Source organism: Polistes dominula, unplaced genomic scaffold (assembly GCF_049000335.1).
Source record: "Polistes dominula isolate Pdom_NZ unplaced genomic scaffold, Pdom_raw_medaka contig_83, whole genome shotgun sequence".
Classification (NCBI taxonomy): Eukaryota; Metazoa; Arthropoda; class Insecta; order Hymenoptera; family Vespidae; genus Polistes; species Polistes dominula.
Window position 1 is genome coordinate 2,652,501 of NW_028301032.1, and position 20,626 is coordinate 2,673,126.

The following is a 20,626-nucleotide window of genomic DNA, read 5'->3' on the forward strand; positions in this document are numbered from 1 at the left end:
TTTTTGTGCTTTCTTTTTTTTCGTTACGCTGAAATTAACGGTGTGAAGAAATAAAAGCGCGAAAACGAGCTCTCATACATTTTCATATTATATATTAGAACACGTGGTTAGTAAGCATAACGAGCTGCCATCTATCAATTGTCTTGCGAACTAACATGTCGCGAGTTATCACGTGACTCTCTCTCTCTCTCTCCCCCCCCTCACCACCATCTCTTGTACTCGATTTTTTTTATTATTCGAGTGTGTATAATATGTACTTTTGAATGACTATTATTTTTTAATTAGGAACCATTAAATATTGCTATATCTGATAAATGTAATAAACAGAAAAATATATTTCTATGTAGGAAAAAATAAAAAAATAAAATATATAATAAGACAAAATGTGATATCTGAAAACGATTATTTGGCATTTATCATTAAAACAAAAATATGAATTTGTTGAAATATAATTATTGCTCAATATATACACACCTATTAATTTCTTTATTTTTTTTCGTTGATTTCTATTTGTAAATGCCGTACATCAGAACCATGAGATAGATTTTCGATAAGAGTTTCAAAGAGATTTCACAACAAATTTATTTCTTTTTTTTTTTTTTTTTTTTTTTCATTTTTATTATGCTCATTTAATTATTTACTTCACATTCTTGTTACGTCGTCAAACTTTTCTAGAAAAATTGTTGCTCGTTCCGTTAAATGTTTTCTCCTACGCGTTAAAAATATCATTTGTTGCTGTTTATTTATTTATTTATTTATTTATTTATTTATTTAAGAGATTTCGATAATATAAGATTCTCTTTTTCTCTCTCTCTTTCTTTCTTTCTTTCTTTCTTTTCTTTTTTTTGGGAGAAAACTACGAAAAATTTGAGCGCGACTAGATATTTATTTTGACTAATCTCGCAAATATTAACATCGATTATTATTATTGTAAATAACACTTGTTAAAAAATTTTTACTTTGACATCTTTCTTTTCCGGCTTTCCTTTCATTTTAGTTTTGATAAATAATTCATTTACGCTAGGGTTCTGTCTAATTTTTCTTTCTCCCTTTTCTTACCCTTCTTATTGGTATGTAATATAGTAATAATAATAATAATAATAATAATAGTAATAATAATAGTAATAATAATAATAATAATAATAATAATAAAATAATAATAATAATATATACATAATATAATTTATTTATGTAAATAAATTATATTATGTATATATAAACACATATATTAGTTTATATATTATTTTCATCGTATTTTCCCTTCATAAATATTTCAATAAATAAATAATTTATCTTGCGATGCGATGACAATTAAACACAAAATATATGTTACAAAATGTAAATATATATATATATATATATAATCATAGATTATTAATATCAGATGTACATTGGGGGGTTAAAAAGAAAAGGTCAAGAAATAAACTTGAGTTTCTCTTATCGATTTAAATAAAAAAAAAGAAGAAGAAAAAATGAAAAAAAATAATAAAAATAAAAATGTAACTAAACACACTCGATCATAAACATATCTTGCGTACTCCTAAAACTTTGGCGACGGCCATGACTATGGTTTTACGGTTCACCATCATCAACATTAATCTGTATCTGTATATATATATATATATATATATCATCATTACATTGTTCATTATTCTCTTCCTTTCTCGTACGAAATATATTTCATAAAACATTAATTTTTGTTAAATTCATTGATTCTGATTTTTCCGATTGATTCTATTAACAATATGACATAATAATAATAATAATAATAATAATAATAATAATAATAATAATAAAGATTACATTCTTGCTCGCAAAACTTGCTACGTGCGCGTAATAAATAGCTTTGAATTATGATTTCTATTAAAATAACATAGTCAATCACCTCATACAGCATTATTTTGGGGATCTCGTCAACGATATTTTACTTATCTTTTTTTTTTTTTGTTCTTTTTTGTGCGCCTTACATTCTCATAGCCAAAAGTTATAGAATTAAAAAAAAAAAAAAAAAAAAAGACATAACTCGAATAAATTATTTAAAGGCGTTTTCTTCAATGAGGATAATTTTAAGCAGAAGAATGAAGTAATATTTTCTTCAATTTCCAATTTTCTTGCCTAAGTGAATTCAAAATTGGGTTTTTTTTTAACGTTATAATTTTATCTTGAAAAATAAAATGTTTCTCATCATTTACTTTTGATGAGAAAATATAACACAACACGATATACGTTCCTAAAGTTAAAATAAATAAATGACCCCCGTCGTATATCATATCCACGAGTTGTCTATTTTATTATTATTTAATAAATGTTCGCTGCTTTTTTTCTTTCCTTTTTGTTGTTGTTGTTGTTGTTGTTGTTTTTCTTTCTTTCTCAATACCGCACACGATAGAAGAAGAGTATTGCTAGGCTAGATCGAGCCTGGTAATAATAGTAGTAGTACATAAATATATCAAGAGGCAAGATGATTTTTTTGCTTGCTGATCAAATATGGCGTGAGGTTACAAATGAGAACTATGAGGTTGTTGCTCGTAAAATAATACATAGGCTTCGCTGGAAACAACCAATTTAGCTGGTATCTCCGAAACATGGCTGTCGTTATACTCGTGCCACTCTCCTGAGTATGGATGCTTGCAATATGCTGTGTAATGACCGGAATACGTTGTACCGGAATGATTAGCTACACCGTACAAATTGTACGTGCAACCTTGTACTCTTGGAGCGGCGAAGGCACTGAGATCCAAATCCATCAATGGAAAATCAACCATCACATTTAGCTTGCCGCGAAAACGTTCCATCGGCGAGAATCGTTTCAAATCTATTTTGTTTTGTTTTTAATTAAAATGTTAAGGTTATATTCTTCTATTGTATATTTTTAAAAACTAAGTGTTTGACCAAATGGTGATAATTGGTCAAATCATATATATATATATATATATATGCAAACAAAAGGATACGAATAACAAGAATTTTTGGAAACTTTTGTATGCCAAAACTCTTGGTACACTTTCTCCTCATTTGACATTTCGAACATGTTGGTTTTTCATCTCCATCGAGAACTTCTTCTCGCGTAAAATGTTCTAAACATTGACTTAGCCTGACAGTACTATTTCTAGCTGGAATCGGTAAACTTAAATCCCAAAATGGATCCAACGTTACTGATACATGATCGCAAAATGTACAACGTAAAGACGATCGTAATTGTCCAACAAACAAATCAACAATCATACTGTCTTCACTGCGAAGATAACGTTTCCAACTTTCTGCTGCTTTTTCGCTTTCCCTACAATTTCATAATTATTATTAATCAAAGAGAAATATAATAGAGAGAACAATGAAAATAACAAATATATTGGAAATAACAAGTATAATTGGAATGATGCGCATGTCTTACGTGTACATATCAGGTATATCCGTATGAATTGGTTGTGGTTTAACGGTGACCCTATTAACATCTTCGTGCAATCCTTCCAACAAATATCTAAGGAACTCTTGAGCATCTTGTTGACTATATCCCATAAATCTTGGGGTAAATCTTTGTATTTGAGACTTTAATGCTGATGTATTGACCGCGTGATCGCAATCAACTTGCCACAATTCGTGTATTACTTGGCTGAATGCCTTTATCAAAGCACCTTTCATACTAGACGTCGTTGTGTTTATATCTGCTATATAATGCTCGTTCATAACGTATTCTAAGAGCGGTCTGGTATTGCTCAGACATTGGATCACGCTGTTCATAAAACACTGCAACGAAAATGTAGATTATTATTATTATTATTATTAATTGTTTGAAAATTATCAGAAATAAATATAACAATAAATAAATAAACTAAGAAGAACAACAACAGTCAATTATTCTTCCTATATCTTGTAATATATGAAGAATGAAATTTTGTTTAAATGAATTGTATGCTAGGTTTCAATAGCTTAATACCCCACAGATATAATATACTACTCACTGTGTTTCCAATATTTCGCAAACCGTTTAAGCCACATTTTTCGTCTCGATGAGCTTGGAATAGATTACGCACCGGTCTATTGCTTGGACTACCCTCCTAAAAAACAACAATCATCGAAAAATAATTTTCTAGCATAATATTATATATATATATATATATATGTGTGTGTATATATATGTATCGCAAAATAAATTATATTACACAACGCAATGAAGAATGATTAGTCAGAAGTTTATCATTTGTTCACACACAAAATCTAATTCAACTTTGAATCAAAATGTATGTCCTTTAATTTTCATGATTACACAATTAGTATGTTAACAAAATACAATGTGTGATTTATCTCGGTAAATATGACTTTTTCTATTATAATATTATAATTTGTAATATTATAATTTGGAATGAATTTGGGTATTTCCCATGACAAGAACATACATTATTAATACAAAGATGTTTTTAACATAAATTTGGAGGGTGTGGTGACCAAGGGGAGAAAAAAAAAGAAAAGAAAAGAAAAGAAAAGAAAACAAATATAAAACTAGATATCCTCTTACCTCAAAATTAACTTCTAGTGGAAATATAATAGCATTGGAGGATATCGTATTACCAACAAAGTTGGTAGTACGAACATAAGTAGATATACGTTTTTGAGATGCCAAAGGCTCAACGATGCCTAATAAAAATGCATAAAGTGAAAGAAGAGCTAGCAACGTCCAGGTACACCACAAAACCCAGCCGATTATTTGCGTGTAAGCCAGCTTTTTAAGCGAATTTCAATGACACTTAGCAAAAAGTATTCGTTAAAAATATCTTTTTATATGTAATACTAAAATACATTATTTATATGTGTAATATGTACTTTATAATGAAACTTTGATCAAAATTCAAGATTTTTAATACGAATTAATTTTAAATCAAATTGAGAAACGATTGAAGTTTTTGTATCTATTATTTTCCTATAGGTTAAATCAAAAAAAAGTTCTTTCTCAACAAAATGTTGACCTTCATTTTGACGATGACAAATTTCACCTTGTTAAACTTTAAATCCAAGCTTTTTCAAATTCATTTCACAGAACTTTCGTGCAACAAATTTATATTTTCTTTTTTCTCTATTTTTTTCTCTATTTCTTTATCACTATGAGAAATTTATGAATAAGGGAGAAATATTCAAACAATTAATAAACACGAATAACACTTTACAGAATGATACGACGACGTACTATGGATGGCACGTTTCTACTTGGCATATTCTTTTTCCTAAAGAAAGAAAGAGAGAGAGAGAGAGAAATTGCAAAGGAGCTCTGTTCTATAAATAACATTTGAAGGCGCTCACGGTTAACGTATGAGAAGTTTTTAGTTGGTTACTTGGACCCACAGTTGTAAACGAACAAGTTTCGTAACACTTTTAAAACTAGATAATCATCAAATATTATGATTGGGTAAATATATTTACCCCAATCGTTTGTATTTCTTGTTTTTCTTAAAATCAACGTTTTCTTTCTTCACACATTTTTTGTTTCACAAAAGGTATAAATAATCGGCTATTTAGGTTAACCTGGGAAAGTTGTTGTTAGCTAAAGTACCACCAAGGTAGCTACCTTGATAAAATAAGCAACGTAACAACACATATTAGTATCATCACGATGGTGATGCGTGGTGAAGATGTTTGTGCTTGCACAACATAAAAACTATGTTACATAATAATATAGGACTATTGCAAATGAAGGTTTTATCGAAATGCACATTCAATAACAAATATCTATGCTAATAAACATCGTGTGAGCCTTTGTTGAATATCGTTAAGTAACAACGTTATTGCATATTTGCAATTGCATTTGTGTAATAATCACTGAAATCTAGATTTAAAATTATTAATAAAAGTATTAAAAGGAGGAAAAGCAAAACAACAACACATAAGAAATTAATGAAAAGAACGATACCAACCGATAATAATGATGATAATGATAATGATAATAATAATAATAATAATAACAACGATGATGATAAAACTATACTTGGAATGGATGTTTCAGGTTATGAGGGTGAAAAGGGGTTCAACTTTTCCTCCCTAATAAATTAGATCCATAGAGAAGAATGTGAATAGCGCTTTTGTTATTATCAATACGACACTCACGAACTGCTCGTTACCAGTGCGACATAGATTTTGTTGTCTCGTGTTAGGATTGGTGGTGGTGGTCGTTCTTGTTGGAGACGAAGAAGAAGTAGAAGGAGCTGTTGTTGTTGTTGTTGTTGTTGTTGTGGTACGATCGATTCCAGAAAAATGTCGTTCCTGTCGGTTGGACGTTGATGGTATGGACGGATCATCGGAATGGTCATCGGAGTTTCTTCCAGTGAGATCATTTTGAAGTACATTATATAAAGTTCTGACCTCAAATTCGTTATCCTCAATATTGAATGGATTAACTGATGAAATGCTTTTGGTACCGAGCTCCTCCAATATGTCATTATTTCCAATAGAAACGGCAGCAATAGCATTACGACGATAATTATTTACCGGTTGGATCGATGTTGATGATGCTATCTCCTCGTCATTATTGATACCATGTATTATTACCTCGTTATCGTCGATCTCAAAATCGTCCAATTCGATCATCGAGGAATTGTGTTGACCATTCTGTTCGTCGTTATCGTTACTCAAATGCTCGGTAGTAATATTATTTATTGGATTATTAGTAGTAGCGAGATTAGTTAGCAGGTCAATATTATTAACACCAATCAAACCAGCAGCGCCACTAGCAGCAGCACCATCACCAACAACACCACCAACAACAACAACACCACCAACACCACCACCATCACCATCACCACCAACACCACCATCAACAATACCATTACTATTCTCGGTAACAATCAGTGGTTTAACCGCAGCAGTTATGGTAGTAGCTAGATTCCGTTCGATTTTTGGTGAAACGGAAGAAGAGATACGTTGTATGTTATTACTGCTGGTGCCATTAAAAGTTAAGTGATGCTGTTGAGAAGTTTGGTGGTGCTGAAGATGATGGTGATTAAAATGATGATGATGATGATGATGATGATTATGATGATGATGATGATGATGATGGCGGTTAATAAGATTGTTATCCGCGTCATCATCGCACCGCTTCTTAGTCGTTTCATCATTATAATCGCGCTTTCTATAAAAGAACGAGCAATCGTCATCATTTTTTGTGGTAGCACCAACCAAATTGATGCTGCTATTATTCTTGTTGTTACTACTGCTGCTGCTACTGCTGCTGCTGCTGCTGCTGCTGCTGCTGCTGTTGCAGCTGCCATTGTTACCACCAATGCCGTTGCTCTCAACGACGTTATTGTTGTTGCTGTTGTTGTTGTTGTTATTGTTGTTGTTATTATCGTTCCGTCGTTTATAGTCGTCCTCGTCCTCGTTCTCGTCGTCAACGTCAATGTCATCGTTATCGTCATCGTCTCCGTCGTCGCCAACAGCAGTTATGTTAATGGCCGCGTTAACGTTCTCGCTTTCATAGTCCTCGTTATCATCGTCGTTTACTACGTCATCGTTATCGCGTTGATCATTATTAATTATTTCATTTTCGTCCTCGTCCTCGTCGTCGTCGTCGTCGTCGTCGTCGTTAATGTCGTCATTGTCAACGTTGATGTCCCTGTTGTTTTCTTCGTCATCATCATTGTCGACGTCGTTATCGTCAACGTCGTCATCCTCCTCCTCCTCCTCCTCCTCCTCCTCGTCAGACCGATGACTAGCAATCGTTACCTCGACGGACGACGATGTTGCACTGTGGGCACGTGCATGTCCCGTACCGGTGGTGAGCACCGTGCTGCTGCCGATAGGTGGCTTCCCCTTAGATTTCGGCCAAAACCCAACACCTGTGATGGCGGATGAAGACGAGGACGAGGAAGAAGACGAAGAAAGCGAAGATTCAGGACGAATACTTCCACTACTACGTTTTTTTCCTTCGCGTTCTTCACCTCCAATCAATTCGCTAAAATTCGTGCCTACGTTTGTTGTTTTTCCTGACTTCGAATTTTGTTGTTGCTGCTGTTGTTGTTGTTGTTGTTGTTGTTTCCAACGATGAAAGCCACTCTGTGAAGAATGACGATCGACGCTAGACGTGTATAATGGCGAATAACACCTTCCAATAATATCCGTGTTTACGTCTCGTAGTAACGACGTTGACGATGACTCCAATGTACGATCCCTCAATGATGCGGTTGACGATGAAAGGTACGAGGATGACGACGTTGAAGATGTGTATCTTCCGCTTGAACCGGTGCTACTGATGCCGTTTGCCAAACTACCGTATACACCACCTCCGCTAATCCCAGTATCGGTGCCGTATGAAGATGAAACAGACCTGTAATATTTAATTAGATGTTAATATTACAGAACATAACCTCCTCTTCCTCCTATACTCCTACGCGTTCTTTATTATTTGTTCGTGGCCCCTGGCCAACGATTACTTATACATATATACATATATGTACCTATGTTTATGTATATAACTAGGATGCTTCGGCCACGCGTTGCTGTGGCTTTCTTATAAAATATTGACTTAATATAATTCTAAGCTATTTAGTAAATTATAACAGCACACAAAATAATACCACAATTACAATGGAATACATAAAATAATAATACTCGAAAAAAATGTAACAAGTAAAGTTAATTATGTCATATGTAAATTCGAAAAAAAAAAATCGTCAAATAATTGAAATAACTTTTAAATAATAAATCCTTAAATTAGCAATAAAAAATAACAAATAATTGCGATAAAAACTATCCTATGATAGGCTTAGTAGTTTCTAATTCCAAAGTTCATTGGAAACCAACAATGTGACACTAAATTTGAATATATCATAAAGATACATGTAAGTGAATTAGCATAGGTATAGCATAATACAAAGTCTAATTCTTTTTCTTTCCCTCTATTTGTTTGAAATAATATTGGTATTGTTAGAAAAAAAAAGAAGAAAAAAATGTAATCACACAAAAGCTCACAAGTGCGGTACCAAAATTTCATGCATCTAGCGGTTTTTATTTATTTATTACATACTAGTTGTTTTACAAACTGGTAAGGATTAATTGACTAAGGTTGATTAGATCAACATTTCAAAGTCTATTTGACGAATTGGTGATGGTGAATTAATTGTCAACCAAAACAACAAAAAAAAACAAAGAAAACAAAATAAAACAATCAAATCTAATTTAGAAATGAAAAAGTTTTTGTCGTGAAGTATTCTTTAAAAAAAAAAAACGTTGCTTGCTTGACAAGCCTTCCACGTGCAAGGCTCTTCTCACCTTGAAGGTGAGTACTGAGGACGACTGTACTCGGACAAGTAACTCCTGCGGAGGCTGCTGGTAGTAGCCGATGAGTAGTAACTGCGAGCCGATCGAGGTAAAAAAAAAAAATGAAACGATTTTAACCTAAGCCTTTCTCACTAATGCTTTTTTATAGTTTTTTTTTTATTTTTACTTGTATTTTTATATTCTACATTTATATTTTGAACAAGCCAGACAGCCTTCACCGAAATAACCCTAAACACCTTGCATTCTTTCCTAATGATGATTTTTCAAGAGAACAAAAATACGCGGGAAAATGTTTTCAAAGTAAAGCTTGTACAACAGAGAACCTACAATTCCCCAAGAACTTATGATAGATGCATTTATTTTCTACCATATTGTTTATAACAAATTACATTCTTCTGAAAAATCTATCGCGTTTTTCTTGTAATGTTACCATAAGTTACTAATTAAATACAAGTTTATATAACTTTGTCATCGCGTATGCTGACGATTACGTTGACTATGCATTATGTAAAATATAAATTACAATAAACCTTATTTATGTATTCAAAAAAAAAAAAAAAAAAAAAAAACAATACTAAAATTAACGGAATCCTACACTGATTAACATACAATAATTAAAGAAAATACATAAAATAATAATAATAAAATAATTGATTTATCCAATGAAGTATTTTGTTGTTGAATCATATTAAATAAAAGTATACGAGTTACAATTGATACGTGTTTAAATTTGTGTTGAATCATATTGAAAATATTTTGCTTACCTTCCACTTTGATTATAAGATCTTCTGCAATCGTAGCTTGGTCGAATACTAGAAACCGACGGTGATGGGGGTGATGGAAAAATGCTTGAACGATCCCGAATTATAGTTGGAGTACTACCTCTTATGTAATTGACCCTGGGCTTTGAACTACTACTATTCCCGCTACTACTGGTTACTCCACTGGTGCTACTACCACCACTGCCACTGCCAACACCACCACCACCACCACCACCACCACCACCACTATTACCACCACTGCCACCACCACTACCACCACCTCCGACACCGGACGTTGTTGTACTCGAAGACGTTGAGCCACTCGAATATCGTCTGCTAGGTGAATGTGGTGCCATTGGACTGGTACTGTAAGACACAGCTACAGACCCTGACTGACCACCGCGATGATATGACATTGCGATTTCTTAGCTAGTCTCTTTCTTCTTTTCCTACAATAAAACATTTGTTTATTAGTTTATATGCTAAAGGTCAAATTATACAATAATAATCATAAGTTTAATGACTGTTATTATATAGGATAATAATTCATTATCTCTTGCCACCTAAATAGCTCTGAAAGTATGATAGTAGCTAAAAAGTTCATTAAAGATAAACTGTTTTCTTTGCTAAAATTAAGTCTTTCCCTCCTTTCCCTCCTTTCCCTCCTCTAACACTGTAGTGTTTTTCATAGATAACACTGTATAAATTCTTAAACGAATTTTAACTTAACATAATTAAAATATGGGATTAAAAGAATAAACGGAGATAGGAAGAAGACATAGATGGGCTTCGAAGACGATAATACTATTACACAAGATGATGGATTATAATTGTGATTATGTAATCATCAATTCCCTAATAGTTACACTCTATACTTTATTTATTATTCTTATCAGAACTTTACGAAATAATAATAACAATAGATAAATATATCTCTCTCAATAAATAAATTTGAACATAATTATGAAAGTGGTCTAACCATAAATTATATGGTTAGTCATATGTTTTGAAATATTTAATGGATTACATTCGTAAATACTAAATATTAATTCTATGTAATATTGAAATAACCAAAACTATGTACGTATAACGATTCATTTTTTGAAAAATGTCGTGAGAATTACATTGAATTAATTTAGTTTCAAATAATGTGGTATGAAATAACTGATAAACTCTTTCTTTTTTTATTTATAAATTTGGACTTTCATAATTATGGATAAAAATACAATCTAATTGCAATGAAAATATAAAGAACAACAAGATATATATTTTTTACTGACCTAACACGTTTTTAATGACCTAACGTTTAGCCGCATTCGTAATACATGGATTTACGGTATCGATCCAAGTTACTACGAGTCTCTACGTGAATATATATAAACACATTATTACCATATTCAAGTCAAACACACACAAACATACATTCTCATACACTATATTATATTATATTATATTATATTATATAAATTATATAATATAATATAATACAATATATATGTGTACTTGCAAAACAAAGTCCAAAAAGAAGAACCGAATAAATTCTTTTTCTATGTTACTTAAACTATCTGTTAAACTATTTACTAAATGTTATTAACAAAAATTAAAAACGTATGTTTTTACCGTTTAAACTCAACACCAACCGATATACAGAACAATCTTAAATTCGTTCAATCAGTATGTCATGCACGTGGCAATGCGACGACATCATATCGGTACATATGCACGTAAAATAATAATTCTTTCAACAAGTACTCTTGCTGTTCGTTTAAATATGAAAATTCAACAGTCAAAGAACAATTAACCTATAAAACGAAACCATTGTGGAAAATATGTTGAATTTTTTCATTAAATAATATTTTAATGCAACAAAAGTTTCATTACTTTTTTGTCTTAAACTTATAACGAAGTTAAAAGAAACAGCTAACCTATAAAACAAATACACGTAATTGAATATATTTGTCTATCTACTTTAATTATATATTAATATATTACTATATAAATTTAAAACCAATATTTTATTTTGTGTGTGTAAAAAGATAAATAGTTAATATTTTTTAAAAATCTAACCTATAAAATGAAGAATTTATGTAAAGTATACAATAAAGATTATTAATATGACAGAACAAAAGTAATCTTAACATTTAATAACGTTTCAATATCATTTCTATCATATACAATCGTACCACACACACATAAGCATAGACCAAATGTAATCGATCCTCTCCTCAACCTCTTACGATATGTACCTAACCATCTTTAGCTCACTTCTACAATCTATTACTGTTCGAAATAAGAAATACGAATCTACATAATAGAATAATAAAACTGTGAAATATATCATGGAACAAGAAAATATCTTTTCTTTATCTTCCAAAACTTTTTCAAACAATATTTTGGATTTTTAAACAAAAAATACGTACATTCAAAAATCTCAACAACAAAAATTTAAAATGGCGAACGACGGTTGAGTAAAAGGAGACACACAACACGCACTTATATATGCACCAAACACATTACGCGTAAGTAGAGGCACGTACACATCCGCGCACGCGAAATAATGTATATATTCTAACCTAATAATTTGAAACGCACATCCCTTCTTTTCGTCCTATATCCGTCTAATGTCCTTCGTGACTAACGTATATATGTGTTTATAAAAGTCAACAGTCTGATGTCACGAGACAATTTATCACAATTTTAAAAAGGAACAAAAAATAAAAGCACTATTTTCTCCCCCTCTCTTTTTTCTTGATCGTAATCGGTGTCGCTTTAAGTTGAGAAGACACGATGACCGATAGAGATACAGCATATATATATATATATATATACTCTCTCTCTCTCTCTCTACACACACACACACACACACATTACTATTCAAGATTAAATATTCAACTAGAACGATATACTTTTCACGAAAAATACATAAAAAAAAAAAAAAAAAGAATTAAATATGTACTCACGAATTCGAGTGGTAAACGTTGTTAATAAGTCCAATTTAACGGAAAGAAAAAATTTTTCGGCACGTTCGTAGTACACTTTAAATATAGTATCGATCAAGAACTAGACTGACTGACTGACTTCCTTCCTTCCTTCCTTCCTTCCTTCCTACCTTCCTATCATTCTGCTTTATTTTCTTTTATTTCTTTTTCCTATATAAATCGACTTCTAGGAAACCTTTTCTCCTTGATACCTTATGAGTTATTTTTCTCTCTTTCTCACTCTATCTCTGTCTTTCTTTCTTTCTTTTCTCTCTTGAAAAAAAGAAAACCGAAAGCACACGAGATGCGACGACGCATCACGACGTCGCCTGTGCCCTGCCACGAACGAGACAGAAAGAGACAGACAGACAGACAAAGAGAAAGAGAGAGATAGAGAAAGAAGAAGAGAGAGAGAGAGAGAGAGATGGAGGGGGAATAAAAGTGAGAAAGAGAAAGAGTGGTGGAAGTGAAAAGAGGAAGGGAACGAGTGACGTCATCATCGTCAAGATAAATTGCGAGCAGATTCTTACTCCGGATAATAAATTCTCGATCATCCTTATATTTTTAATGCATTCAATAAATTTCGAAAGAAGAAAAAGGAAATATTCTCTTTTCTTGTTTCATTAATTATCCATCAAAATATAGTAATCGATTTATTTTCGATATCTACGTCCCCTTTTAAATCACGCGTTTATTAAGCTACTTGCTTATTTACTCATATATTATGTATATACACCTTGAATTAATTATTACAAGACAAAAATATTATCTTTGTTTACCATATCGAGTACTACTCTTTTAAACTAGTTAATTTATTATTAAAAATATTTGTCTCTATGTGTTGTGTGTGTGTGTGTGTGTGTGTGCGTCTGAACACGTTCGAAAAATTACCTTTTTTTCTTTCAAATATGGTATGTAACTTTTTCGTGATCGGACGGAAGTTTTATAACATTACCGGAAGGAACGTCCACGACGAGCATTCCGGATTTTCGGATGCGAGCGACGCCTCCTCGGCTTTTAAGGTTCGTCAATTTCCACGTTGACAGCCATATTCTTTTTCTACGATCATTAAATATCTAAGTAACATAGATTCTACTACGTCTTTGTATTAAGTTCTTTTAGCTAGTACGCCATCTTGCGTATTTTTCTTCTACTAAACAATGCTAGGTAGCTACTTCAAATTAATTTTTATATATTAAATGTTAATTAATATTTTGTTAAATAAATAGTTAGTATATATGGATATCTTTTTTTATATAAATATTAATTTATTTATATTTGAAATAATTGCGAGATAACCGATTAATATCTTATTACGAAAACATATTGATAATAATTTTTTTTGTAAAATATTGTGACTTAACAAGGAATAGTTATTTAAATTTTTAAAAGACTTTTTAATCATATGATTATGTAACTAATTAATACTTAAATAAGTACTTAATTATAGTTTCTTTTTTTTTTTGGTGGATATTTTAATTTACTACTATGTCACTTACATTTTGTTAAACATTACAATTTTTTTATTTTTTAGAAATAATTTGTTGCATTCTATGTAGTAACATTATTTACGTATATGCCCGCATACGCTAAAACACACACACACACACATACAACACATACGCACAACATAACAAATCTCACAACTAACTTTCTAAACGTATTGTAATAATGATGCTTCTCTTTGCCTAACACTCTATAATTTTAAAAATAACCTCAAATAAATAATAAAATTTTGCATTATTCGTATTTTATTTGTGACTTATCATAATTCTTATTTAAATTTTGAGACAAGAAAATAGCTCTAGAATTTGATTTAGGTGGAATCAAAGCTGCTGCAACATATCTGTTTTCTAAATTTACAAAATTGAATATGCTACATGCCTGAGAAACAGGCAAAATTTCAGTATTTATATTTAAATATTTTATCGTTTCTTTCAGATTGATTAGAAAATTGCGGTCATAATCGTCGTCTAATCCAATTATTAATAAATCCAACTTAGGTTCTAAAATGCTAAACAATATAAGGGAATCTTTGTTTATATCTTTTGCAGATGCAACATTCCAAAATAATAATGATTTGGAAAATATAATTATAGGTCCGATCATTTTGATACCATTGTTTAGAGTAAATCCTGTCTATTTGAAGAGAAAAAGAAAATAAGATTCTACGTTATACATACATACATATATATATATATATATATATATATATATATATATATATATATATATATATAAAATACGTAAAATGTAATAATTGAAAATTTATAAACGTACTTTGTTATAATCATCTATCAACAGCAAAGATTGCTCATTTTTATTGAGTATTGTTACTGTTGTTTTTCCTGGCCCTTCATAAGAATGTCCCTTTACATTTTGCGAAAGATGTAAATTTCTATGAAAAACAAAACAATAAGAATATATTATTATAGTTACAATAACATAATAGTATATATTTCATGTTTGAGATATTTATCTCGTGTAAAATAAAATATTATATATATATATATATATATATTAAATTTGCTATTTTAATTTCTATTACTTTTTTTAATAATTCTATTACCAACCTTATATTATGAAACACTTTTGAATTAAAAAGTTTTTTAAATGCAAACCTCATTTCATGCAATAGAAAAGAAAATAATTTCTTGAATAATAAATATTAGAATAATCTTTGGAGGTTAAGTAGAGAATCAAGATTTCTCTCTCTTGACCGCTTAAAATATACATACAATTCTGTATACTAGTAGAATCAATGTTACAACACTTAAAACAACATAAACACGTTTATTCTAGGAACTTTATAGTAAATGATTATTTGACATTATTCATATTATTTAAAAGAAGTAATTTTTAAATACTATAAATAAATAAAAAATAATTTTTTCTATTATTTATAGTTTTTTGTTGTAAAACAAATAACGCATTGAATAAAATATTGCTGCCATCTATACTTAAAAATATACACTTCTCACATTTAAAATACTTTGAAGAAAAACTAATTAATTAAAAGGCATAATATTTAATTTAATATTAAATAAAATAAAAATATAAACTATGAATAACTAAATTATAAAATAAAATGGTTCTGCGTTATAATAATTTTGTTAAAATTTTGTAAGTAAAATCAACCAATGAGAGAGTTAAGCATCGAAGAAACGATATTTCCGGTTTTATGTAATGCATTTAGCTCGTTCCATTCTCAATTCTCATCCATTTCGTTCGAAGCTGGCGACTAAGCAAGATGATCTTCATTGGTAAGAATATTCTCGATACTTATTACACGTTTTTAAAATCTATCTTCATCCACGTATATTATTTAATGCTTTAGTTATAAAATAGTATATTATTATAAAATAGCTTTTTTACATTCAATTTAATAATATATTTTTGATCCATCTAAACATCTTTAAGTATATATTTCTGCACGAAACCTTTCATGATGATGAAGACATTTTTAGTCTCGTTCGTATGATTACTTCTTGATTATGATCTTCATATGTTGCTGATTTTTTAATCGAATATTAATATTATTGCATAAGAATGACAAAATTTCTTATTTTGCGAATTAGTTTCTTTTTTTATATCGTTCTAGCAATCGCTTATATATGCTGAACGTTTACTTCGCACCTTTATAATAATGGCGATAAAATAATGCTTCAGCTTGAGTGGCTAGCACACCAATACTGGGAAAATGTTTACTGCAAAATTTGTTCTTAACCACACGTTAAAATAGTAGTGAGTATTAGTTTCTTTTTTATTATTGTTTTTTTCTTTGTTTTTTCTTTTTTTACAAATTATTTATCTTCTAACTTCATTTTTTTCATTTAACTACATTGTTCCAATTGCGTTTAATTATATTTTTTAATAATATACACATATATTTATTTGCCTAGAAAATTCATTCATTAATTATATATATATGTTGTACGGAATTAATAGTATAATAAAAAATGATGAAAAAGATACTGCCCCAGTCTGAGTACTATGAATGAGTAGTTTTTTCTGATTATATGAAAAACAAAATATATTTGTCCTTTTTCGTTTTTTGGCTATAGCTACTACTTACAAATTTATACGTACATTTTTATTTATAGGCGAATATCTTCGATAATTCATTTCTGCACGAATATGTTAGCGAACGGTGGAACTTTTACAGACTACGACAGCAGGAAAACCATTAGGTAAATATTATATGATATTTCTTATTTTATTTTATACAAGTATTTGTTTTTTCTTTTATATGATGATTTATAAAACGTCCCAGTCAAACGGATTATTAATGAAGAATGTTAGATCTGAATTTTATACAAATAAAATGTTTTAGGAATCGTAAACTTTGGTCATATTTTAATTATAAATATATATACATATATTTTGTTGTTTACAGTAAATGACTAGAAAATTGGGGTTCAATGATTGAATAAATTTTGTTTTATACTACAACGTTTTTTGAATTACAATAAGAAATATCGATGATTCTACTACACTGATATATGAAAATTATGGAAGTATCAAAAAAAAAAAAAACATGGAAGAAAGAAAGAATCTAAAACAGTTCATCATGTCCTAATTCAAGACAAAAAAAAGTTCAAAAAAGAACTATTTAACCCTTAAGGAACAATTTGAAAAAAAAAAAAAAAAGAAAGTCGTTTTTGACCCAACGTAATACAAAGTCGCTCGAGAGTTAACTCTCGAGCGTGCTCGTTAAGATGTTTAAACATGATTAATACCAAACAGAGAAAAGATATTAGATAAAAATCGTCAAGAAAGAAGAGAAATTATGGCTAACGTTTTCTGTTACGTCCACATTGATCTGCATTCATCGAATTTAACCGGGATCCCAGCAGACATCTTAATTTTATGAGGTAAAGAACTAAACTTAAATCTTGAATAAAATGATGACTTTGATAAATTAAAAATACGTTGAAGTTAACACATTGCAAATTAAACACATTACACAAGTAAATATAGTTACGTTGAGATGGTACACGTTCCATTAAAACTTCAACTGTAAAACACCGGAACTGCCCCAATACCAACATGTTTATGTTAAATGTGCTTTCTTTAATTTTATAATTTTAAACAAATTTTATATATTAAATGATGATCAATTAAGTTATCCCTGTCTTACATTAGTAAATGGTGATAAATAGTGTATTCTGATATTAGAATTTACTTTACTAATTTAAATATTTAAATATTTTTGTGAAATTTAATTAAAAGAAACTTTCTTTTCAGATTAAAGAAAAAGATTTTCTATCCTTGCGTTGTGGGTTGCAACTAAATTTACAATAATAAGTAAGTAAAATTATAATTATATGTATTGATTTTTGCATCATTTTACCATGATGATTTAGAAGCAAGCATATGTCTGATATATTTTTATGAAGTCAATTATTCTCTGATAAATTAAAAACTTATATGCATATATATGATTTACAATTGAACATAATTGTAAATTTGTAACTTTGGTTTTATTGCAGATTATTTGAGATTAAAATCAATGAAAGATTTCACGATAAAATTGATTATTCTGAAGGTTAGTATTTGAATATGAATATATGAAAAGGATTATTTCGTTTTTGTTTTTTATAAAGTTAATAAATAACTATGATGTTAAGTAACTATATTTATACGCTATAATGAAAAATCCCATGACTTACAGCTTGCCCTCACTGAGTTATTTTCAAAAATTACTAAAACATATTTTACATTTTTAGAAAAAACTGTCATATTAATATTTGCTTCTTGTTTTAGTAAACAATGTTCTCAAGATTCAAAAAATTATACAAATTCATTGGAAAGTCGTGCAAAAATATACATTAATCTTGTAAGTAATTAACGATTGAAAATTATATAATTTATTAAAATATTTTATATAAGCATGATGCTTAACAATATACGCTATGATTCATTATGATAGAAATTATTATACTGAAATGAAAAATTATATATAAGATTAATTATTTATATCTGTTAGATTACTAATATTTTTGTTTTCTTTTTTTCATTTAATTAAGCTGTCATCTCAATTTTGTACGAGTAACTAAATAATATACAGAAAGCCAAAGCAGTATACAAAAAGTCTGTGTATGTATGTGTGTGGTGTTGTATGCACAAAAAGAAAGTACATAAAATTATAAATCAACTTTAATGATCTTAAAAGAAGAAAAGTATTAAATTTTGGTAAAAAAAAAAAAATACTATTTTTGATGAAGTGAATTGAACATGAGAAAGATATTATTATTACATACAGGATAAATGTTTATCGTAATATGTTAAAAAAAAATATATAAGGAATTTATCCTAAATTGGAAAAACAAACTAAATCAGCAAGGATGCTCAATTACCTACGGTTATTATACTACGATTACTTTCAAATTTAAAACAAATTATAAAGTGATTATGGATTATTATTGATTCATTATAATTGTAAAAATTTAATGTAATAATTTTATGTGAATGCTCATAATATAATAACTTACATTGAAAGAATAATGCAGATCTATAAAAAAAACTTTTTGCATTTTAATCAATCATTGCTATTATTATTCACTATACCACCTTTTTTTTGCATTTAATTATATATATATATATATATATATAATTTCTAATAAAAACTTTCTCCTGTGTTGTTGTACATGTTTGCGTGTGTATTTTACATTCAAATAAGATAATTGTAAAATTAAATAATTTATCACGTAGTAAAATAGACGTTGAACGAGGAAAATAAAAAAAAAAGTACAAAAAATTTTCATCGTCAAACAGTAATTTTTTTATTCTTCGCGTAAATGTAGTAAATTTAATAAAATGATTTTTCATTCTACAAAATGTCTGCAAAATTCCAAGTACAACAACCGATCAAATAATTTTTCTGAAAAAATGTACGCACGATTTGAAAAATGTTTGTGAACAAAAATAAAGAAATAAAAAACTCGTTTAGAAAGTTTCTCGTGCTGTTGTAGCTTCTATGGAATTGTATATCCGTTAAATTTTTATATTTTAACGAATTTTATTTTGAAATTTTTAGTTTTAAAGATCGCAAATTATAAGAACATGCATACAAAAAAATTCAATTTTTTTGATCAGATCAACTGGAATATCCCTTTAAAAATTGGGATATTCTTTTTATAATTAGATCATATTTACAATAAAATAAATGAAATATATATGAAAATATTTTATATACTTAAATTAAAATAATCTCGTGGGAGGCTGTTATTAACTACAACACTTATTTTCAACAAATAACATTATATATATATATATATATATATATAGATATATATATAAATAAGCACTATTGGACATAATTAAATGACTAAATTCCTTGAAAAATCTAAATAACAGAGATTAAATAGTTTCTTTTTTTCTTTCCTTTTTTATGTCTTTTTTTTTTTTTTTATGTTTGCTAACAGAAACTTACATAAAATTAATATATATTTATAATAAAAAAGAAAACAAAAGTAAAATATATGTAATAATGCCACGAGTTGTATATGTTAATTTCGTTACACAATGTAGATCAACTTTTATTATACAGTTGTAATAGAATTCTTTTCCCATTTTTCTTTTTCATACCTTCTTTTTTTTCTTACTAATCACAAATATTTGATT

The 20,626-nt window shown here is 29.0% G+C and overlaps 2 protein-coding genes, 1 long non-coding RNA gene and 2 other non-coding genes across 14 annotated transcripts; 3 read left to right on the plus strand and 2 right to left on the minus strand.

Moving 5' to 3' along the window:
* Positions 1-580: 580 nt before the first annotated feature.
* Positions 581-15,398, minus strand: LOC107072187 (uncharacterized). 9 transcript variants are annotated; one of them, XM_089174416.1, is made up of 9 exons: positions 13,892-14,049; positions 10,026-10,471; positions 9,253-9,333; positions 8,110-8,308; positions 6,094-8,037; positions 3,960-4,055; positions 3,392-3,744; positions 2,955-3,280; positions 581-2,815 (listed from the first exon to the last, which is right to left on the minus strand). In XM_089174416.1, the coding sequence occupies exons 2-9, from the start codon at positions 10,436-10,438 to the stop codon at positions 2,499-2,501; spliced, it is 3,729 nt and encodes a 1,242-aa protein (XP_089030542.1). In that variant the 5' UTR covers positions 10,439-10,471; positions 13,892-14,049; the 3' UTR covers positions 581-2,498. The 9 variants fall into 9 exon arrangements, with proteins under 9 accessions (XP_089030542.1, XP_089030540.1, XP_089030537.1 ...); XM_089174414.1 differs by lacking the exon at positions 13,892-14,049 and adding an exon at positions 15,281-15,398 and having other exon boundaries at positions 6,094-8,308; XM_089174411.1 differs by having other exon boundaries at positions 6,094-8,308; positions 13,956-14,095.
* Positions 14,451-15,903, minus strand: LOC107072188 (NADH dehydrogenase [ubiquinone] 1 alpha subcomplex assembly factor 3). The gene is made up of 3 exons (XM_015331922.2): positions 15,574-15,903; positions 15,281-15,398; positions 14,451-15,139 (listed from the first exon to the last, which is right to left on the minus strand). Exons 1-3 carry the CDS (start codon positions 15,624-15,626, stop codon positions 14,741-14,743), a joined length of 570 nt encoding a protein of 189 aa, XP_015187408.1. The 5' UTR covers positions 15,627-15,903; the 3' UTR covers positions 14,451-14,740.
* Positions 15,904-16,116: 213 nt separating this feature from the next.
* On the plus strand, positions 16,117-19,541 carry LOC107072197 (uncharacterized). 2 transcript variants are annotated; one of them, XR_001476555.2, is made up of 8 exons: positions 16,117-16,263; positions 16,602-16,744; positions 17,104-17,190; positions 17,397-17,874; positions 18,248-18,307; positions 18,493-18,548; positions 18,767-18,839; positions 19,030-19,541. It is a non-coding gene; the product is annotated as an uncharacterized LOC107072197 (long non-coding RNA). The 2 variants fall into 2 exon arrangements; XR_016177199.1 differs by lacking the exons at positions 16,602-16,744; positions 18,248-18,307; positions 18,493-18,548; positions 18,767-18,839; positions 19,030-19,541 and having other exon boundaries at positions 16,132-16,263; positions 17,397-17,654.
* On the plus strand, positions 16,953-17,019 carry LOC149031908 (small nucleolar RNA SNORD31). The gene has a single exon (XR_016177240.1). It is a non-coding gene; the product is annotated as a small nucleolar RNA SNORD31 (small nucleolar RNA).
* Positions 18,102-18,179, plus strand: LOC149031909 (small nucleolar RNA R38). The gene has a single exon (XR_016177237.1). It is a non-coding gene; the product is annotated as a small nucleolar RNA R38 (small nucleolar RNA).
* Positions 19,542-20,626: the final 1,085 nt, after the last annotated feature.